The 7265-nt window shown below is 42.8% G+C and overlaps 1 protein-coding gene across 1 annotated transcript in view; it reads right to left on the reverse strand.

The window, feature by feature from the left end:
* kcnj3a (potassium inwardly rectifying channel subfamily J member 3a) overlaps window positions 1-5652 on the reverse strand; it is a 76547-nt gene extending 70895 nt beyond the window's left edge. Inside the window, exons 1-2 of the mRNA XM_072444366.1 lie at window positions 4766-5652; window positions 1123-1339 (exon numbers count right to left, since the gene is read on the reverse strand). Coding sequence (XP_072300467.1) covers window positions 1123-1339; window positions 4766-5443 — 895 coding nt within the window. The 5' untranslated portion in view covers window positions 5444-5652. The remainder of the gene's footprint in view (window positions 1-1122; window positions 1340-4765) is intronic.
* Window positions 5653-7265: the final 1613 nt, after the last annotated feature.

Raw genomic sequence — 7265 nt, forward strand, 5'->3', positions numbered from 1 at the left:
AGGCATGAAAGGAATATACAGGTACTCTTATGTCATAATGTCCAAAAAGGTTGTAAAATCTGATTCAAAAGTAATGTGGGTATGTATACAATACTATATATGAATAATAGTAGTACCGCACCAGTGGTATGGTCAGTGATGTAAACTATTCTGTGTGGTGACATTTAAATCTACCTTATGTCTAGCTTACCTAACACATGATGTCTGATACAAAAGTATTAATGATTGTGTCCTCACTTTCTCTCGTTAGTGCAGAGAAAGGACAACATTAAAAACAACCAAACTGTCCGAATGTCCACCCTAATCACACAATATAATCCTGCACTGTTCACCAGACTCTACAGGTTTTATGCTTATTTACATGGGTCCCATTACCTAAAGTCAGCGAGTCTTCCAAGGTCCATTGTAATGTTTTTATCATTGTGTGCACAGTGTACATTTAAAGGCCAGAGTACACTTAGATCCCATTTAACCTGTGACATTTTTGATTATTTTGATTATTTCCAGCCAGTGGATACCGCTCTGTACAGGGAAAGGATTATCTTCTTTATGAAGTATGATTTTGGATTTTTTTTTTTTATTTAGGGTCAGTGTATTGTAAAACAAGGTGCCCAATGTAAGTTGTAGTCTTTTATTCCATTTGAGCCACGAGAGTGGAATGCATCTGTTCTCTGTTTTTTTCTTATCAAACCACCAAGATCAAGACTTGCATTTTTCCAAAATGACTTTAAGATGCAGGAGATCACACTTCAGAACAGTACGACAAGTGCACTCATAAAGTTTGATTTCACATGAATCTCACATTAAATATTGTAGAGTTCAGCTTTTTGTCTGAGATGGGAAACTTCTGATCTTTAACCAGTACAATCTAAAGTTGTTTTGACTATCTCTGCATTGTGGTCTATAAGTCTAGATGTGTTTGCCTCTGCATTGTGAGGTCCAAATCACTGCTCTGACAATTACTGCTGAAAGTCTTTCTCCAGTCTTCACCTCAGGCCAAACTGCTCATCGTTCCATATAATAAAGTCTACAAGCAGAAAAATCTCATTGACCAACTTGACCAAAACACCACCACTAGTGCCTTTTCAAAACAAGCCTTACAAATCCTGAAAACCTACTCACCTGTGGTTTCTACGATGCCCTCCAGGATGACCACGATCTCAAACTGCTCCGTCTGCATGGAGCGCTGCGACAGGTCGTAGAACGGGCTCTTGGGGTCGATGACGTGGCAGATGGTGAGAGGAGACACCAGGAAGAGCTGGTCCGCACCCGTGCTGAAGCCCACGTCCAGCTCCAGCTGATCCAGAGGAAGGAACTCTCCCTCAGGGGTCTGCCGGGACTAAGGACAAGGAAGGACAGGCATGGACGGAGAAGGACGGAGAAGGATAGGGAAGGACAGGGAAGAACAGGGAAGAACGGGGAGGGACGGGGAAGGACAGGAAAGGATGAGGAAGGATGGGGAAGGACAGCAGGTCAGTGGGACAAAAGAGGAAAGAGGTAAGAGACGTAAAATCGAGTGTGTTGAAAGTATGTTGTGCCATTTTCTTCACTCCATCTTATATTTTTCCCAATTTGATTTGTTTTTTCTCATTAAAAACAAATAAATGTTACTTTTAATACTAATTTCATGAACATAAATGACAGACTTAATATCCGTGCCATTTAACACAAACATTTGTCAAATGTATTCTTCCTAAATCAGAAATCCGCTCCAAACCACAAACCAGTCGATTACAATTGACGATTTCAAATGACTGGATTTCAATTTTGAATTTTAATTAATTGCGCAGCCATTCTCTCTTCAAACTGTGCCAACGGCCATTCTGAATACACAAACAAACAAGCAAGATTAGTGTCTTGCCCAAGGACACAAATAAATCAAAAGAAAATTACTCTTTGAATATTTATTACATTGTGAATTCAAAGATAAAACTGAACCAGGACCACCAGAGTCACTGGCTGTGTTTACACGCACCAAAATTACATTATTATCTAATTTCTGAACCTTTAAGTGAACTGTAAACACAACATCTGAAGTGAGTCATCTGTGGGACCGTGATCAGAAAGAAATCAGATTACTCACATCAGATTTGGCTGTTTGTGTGTCCTTTTAATAATCTTATAACTGGCCCCAGTGGCTGCGGCTGCACAGGGTGGTCTGCCAATTCAGCCATACTCAAGCAACAAGCCAATAGATAGCCAATTACTGACAAATTAATTATAATCCATTTTATACAACAGGCCATTAGTGGTAAATATAAATTATGATTTCAAAATTGTCTTCCTTTTCTTAGTACTTTTAACACCTTTCACAGCGAAGAACTCACAGTCCTAAAACAACAATCAACAAAAGAAAATTACAAAAAATGCTAAACTAATACAATAATATGGACACATCTCTATCAGGAGTAAAGCCTGTCTAAATAAGTGGACTTATTATTCAAACGCCTTGTCGCCTCTGCTTTGATTTTTGTGCGAGACGCCGCTAACAGATCGCGATTGGCTAATCCTAAAATGACAGTGTTCATATCACCTGAATTATATTATGAAATGAGTCCAGGTGGGTCTGTAACTGTGAGTCCATGTACTTTATGTCTTCTTTGCACTAACACAGAGCAGTATTTCATGTATTTCAGACCTGATGTTTGTCTGCTGAGAACACATTATGTAGTTATTAACAGCAGATTGACAAAGCTATGAAATGTGAGAGGTGAGAAGAAGTTTAACACTAAAGATGTTCAATTAGAGCTATTCACTAAATCATTATGATGCACTTTTTGTGAAGAAAATTACACTTTCTTTCTTTCTTTCTTTCTTTCTTTCTTTGCCATGTTAATGTTAATACAGTAAAATGCTTTTCTTCATAGGTATGTCGGAATACTTCTTTTACTTTTTTAAAAACATGGGAGGTTATACCATTCCATTTAATGATTTACTGTTACGGACAAGCGTCAAAGTGGCTCCAAATGCTCTTTCCATTTAGCGTTTCGTTAACTGGCCTTAATCCAAATTTATATCTAGACAAACAAATAAGCATTTGTTTTCAAGTCCAATCAAGTATCATTTTGAAGAGCTGTCAAAAAGGACAATATGGCAACGGCCAGAATGAATCAAGGAAAAAGTGCATCAAATGTGCAACTTTAGCGTTTTGCAGATCGTGTTTTTCACAGTTGCTTTGTTAATGATGGCTAACGAGGGCTAGTTGCTAACTGCATGAGAAGAGGGCCATCTGTGCTGTTAGATGTGTATTTTCTTCTCCTCTCAGCGCATCACTGGAGCAGCAGCCGCCACACAAGAGTTATTTCTGTGAAGGAAGTTGCTCTTGACTCCCCCTTCTGGTAAAACGAGGCATTAAGTACGAAGAGCCGCACACGTTACGACGAACAACTGGAAAAAGTCTGCTTGTGTGTTTATTATCGCAAAAATAGACCAATGATTGGCAAGAAGGAGCTAAAATTGCAGTGTTTCACAGATTTCCGTGGGCTCCCGCCAAACACAATAATAATATTGTTAATCATTTTTGTAATATGAGATTTAAGATGGCGCTAAAAGACTGCTTACAACCACTGTTTCCAAATTATGGCAAAAGGTCTATAGTCTGTGAGAGAAGTCATTAACCAGCTCTTCAAAACATGATTCATGAATATTACTTTTGGTTCTTCAGCTTTAAAAGTGATACGTCTGAAGAATATTATGCAAATGATGTTTAAAAACTCATGGGGCTGCTAATGATAAATTATGGATTAAATTTGTATAGCAATTTGAAGGCACCCAAAGCGCTTTAATATATTCACTTCAATAAACAATCAACATTAAAATGAATTATTATATGCTTAGAAAGCCACTAGCTTTAGAGATTGACTGATTTATTGGGTGGCCGATACATCGAGCCGATATTATTAGCGCATCTGCCTTAATTCTCTTTGTTTTAATACTTCAGTGCAAAAGGAGCATTGTACTACACTATTTACTTATCCACGATTTCAGAGTGATTCGTCATTTGGACCGTTGCCATAGGAAATATTGATTTTAAACAAATTATTCTGTCTTTTAAACGGTGAAAAGTCCTCAAAATGTTGCATGAAACAGGAAGTTGAAACCCATAGATAGTGTTGTGGTTCATTTTTTGTTTACTTGTATTTTACTTTGTGATGTGGCCATAGAAATGAGCTGTAATTAGATAAATAGAGCAGAAATCAGATTTTGTGTTTTTTTGCGAGAAATAAATCTTCTCCTTTACAAATCAGCCAATACATTATGGGCAACACTTTTAGCTCCGTTGTTTGATCATGAATGGCACAGTTCAGCAACAATCACAGGTAAAATTGCATAAGTCCTTTTATTTCTATAACTCGATCCCATTCCAGCACTGAGCCATAATGCTGTGGCTGATGTGTGCCATATGCCTGAAGAGTGTGACAGCATTACGCACATCCATAAAATATGAATAATCTGGATGCTGCGCAGTGTTGACACATGTGGGGGCTGTTCAAAGTTGCAGGAGCTGAGGTAATGGGGGAAGCAACGTGGCCTAATGATCAGGAATAAGTGGCACATTTTCTCACCCGTCACTGAGAGCAGTGTGGGGAGAAGGATTCATTAAAAAGTCCAGATAGACGCGCTGTTTGGAGCTCTGTCTTGTGTTGTTAGTGAGTTACATAACCACAGGGCCGGTGCTGAAGAGAGGAGCATGCACACATCATATACTTTAGAGAATATGCGCTGTAAAGTGTGTGCTGTGTTGGAGCGACTCGGGAGCACTTACTTTGAGCAGTTTGCAGCGGATCTGTGCGGAGACCATGTGGCTGTTCCGCAGGTTGCCCACCCTGAACATGAGAGTTAGTTTGCCGTCGCGCATGGAGATCACGGCGTGCTCGCTGAACATCAACGTCTCGGCCCGTTTCTTGGGCTGAGACATTTTGATAAACATGCATCCGATGAGAAAGGCGTCCACGATCGAGCCCAGGATGGACTGGAACAGAAAGAGTATGATCCCCTCCGGGCACTTGTCCGTGATGTACCTGTAGCCGTAGCCTATCGTGGCCTCGGTCTCGATGAAGAAGAGGAAGGCTGAGGGGAAGTTGTGGACGTTGGCTACACACGGTGTGTACTGGTCGTTGTGGGCTTTGTTGAGGTCCCCGCGGATATAGGCGATCAACCACCACATGGAGGCCATGAAGAGCCACGCCACCGTGTAGGTGAGGATGAAGATGAAGAGGTTCCAGCGCCATTTCAAATCCACCAGAGTAGTGAACAAGTCTGAGATGTATCTGCTGGTCTCACCTCCCAGGTTCCCGTGCTGGACATTACAGCGCCCGTTCTTGTCCACAAAGCGCTGCCTCTTTCGCTTCTTCTCCGGTGGATGCTGACTGAAGCCGGGTCCGCTGGAGGAGGTGGTCACTACCTGGTAATCGTCCCCAAATTTCTTTCGAAGTGCAGACATACTACGATGACAGCAGCGAAAGAAATGAGAAAGATGTGAGGCAGGGAGCGAGGGCAAAGTCCGCGTGAGGAGTTGCTGCAGCCCGTGCGCAATGCTCCTCAGGAGGAATAAAGTCTGTCTTTAGTGTCGCCCCGTCCTCTCTCGGCCCGCGCTACTGGTGCTGCGCACAGCCATGAAACATCAGCAGCGGGAGTGCGCCTGGCAGGACATATCAGGGGACAGAGGCTGGGGACAGAGGGACAGAGGCTGGGGACAGAGGGACAGAGGCTGGGGACAGAGGGACAGAGGCTGGGGACAGAGGGACAGAGGCTGGGGAAGGTCTCCAAACGCGCCAGTCGCAGTCCAGCTCGACGCGCTTCTACCACTCACTGCGCTGAGGAGAATCACTCATCATGGCGAGGAGCTGGTGCCTTGTCTCTTCATTGACCGCTTCAGGACGCACTAAGTAAGTTTCCCCCAAATTCCTCCGAGCGCGCGCCATAAACGAGCCAAACCCGCGCGTAATGAAAGTGCTTCGCACAGATGCTCCCGCGCGCGCCTGTGCGTCTTCTTCCTCTGCGCCTTGGAGCCGTGTCCGTCCTGGTCCTGTGTGATGAGGCTGTGAGGAGAAGAGGCGCATCCGAGCATATGACAGGAAAATATATGAAGAACTGGAGCCGAGGCTGAAGGGAGAGATTCACTGTCCCACTGTCGTCATTTTCAGACGCGCGCATCGACGCCAATTACCGGGCATTTCTCCCGTTTTCTCCCAGGGCTTCTTTTCAGAGGAACCAGATTTGAAAAGAATTAGATCCAGAAGCTGATTTTGGTCCTGTATTCTCTGCTTGGCTCCTGCGCACTTGCACTGTGCCAGTGATGCTCGCACTGTTGCCTGGTGGTGCTAAAGACACAGACTCTTTGGAGGAGGAGAGAAGAGGATGGCATCATCCCACTCCAACTTCAAATGTGTGAGCGAGGAAGAGCTGGTGGAGGGGCTCTACTCAACACACCAATTCAACTGGCACTGAATTAAACACTGAAGTCATTTACAACTCTTTCAATTCTGGAACGATGCCAACATTTTACTCAATTAAAATAATTAATAATAATTAAAAAGAATCCCCAAAATATGTCTGATTTATGCCCAAACGTATCAGAAAAATAAGAATAAGCTTAAAATGCTCATTCTTATTCCACCGCTCTTGTACTTTTCTATTGCATTACCTGTTTGTAAGACAAATACAGGTTTCTGGTGTCTAACCTTAAAAAGGAACAGTTCAGCACTTATTCATTTACCTCAGACACCTCAGGCATGACCATTTCATGTATGATGCATTGAACCAGAGGGAGGACAGTTTCTTATTTATATATTTGCACATTTAGAATAAAAACATGTACTTGTCTGTATGCTCTTTGCTTTTCCACAAATTCACCTCCCTCACAGTCCTGGTCCCTCATCATGTAATTTCAGGTCTGATTGTGTGTGCTGTTCAGAGCTTCTGAAAAGGTGTCATTTTCCACACAACACACCTCCAGCGACTGCCCTCTCTGTGCAGTGGACAGTTACAAATGCCCCTCATTTAGATGGTGTTCTTATGGGTCACCTGGTGCTAACGCTCAGTGATGACCTTTCATCCATCGCCCGCTGACACTGTGGATTTATCCTTTCAATAGCACACAGGAATGTGAAGAAAAAGGGTGTTTTAAGGATCAGAGGATGACAGAGGTGCATGTGGCGGTGCACGCCCACATGAGTGCAGGCGCCGCTCAGCACACGACACTTGCAGTCGTGTAAATGCTTCACACGAGGAGATGAAAGATACATGCTTTGTATTGGTGAAGG

The sequence above is a fragment of the Eucyclogobius newberryi genome, unplaced genomic scaffold, assembly GCF_026437365.1.
Source record: "Eucyclogobius newberryi isolate DKJ021-1_F unplaced genomic scaffold, fEucNew1.0.hap1 SCAF_14, whole genome shotgun sequence".
In the NCBI taxonomy this organism is placed as follows: Eukaryota; Metazoa; Chordata; class Actinopteri; order Gobiiformes; family Gobiidae; genus Eucyclogobius; species Eucyclogobius newberryi.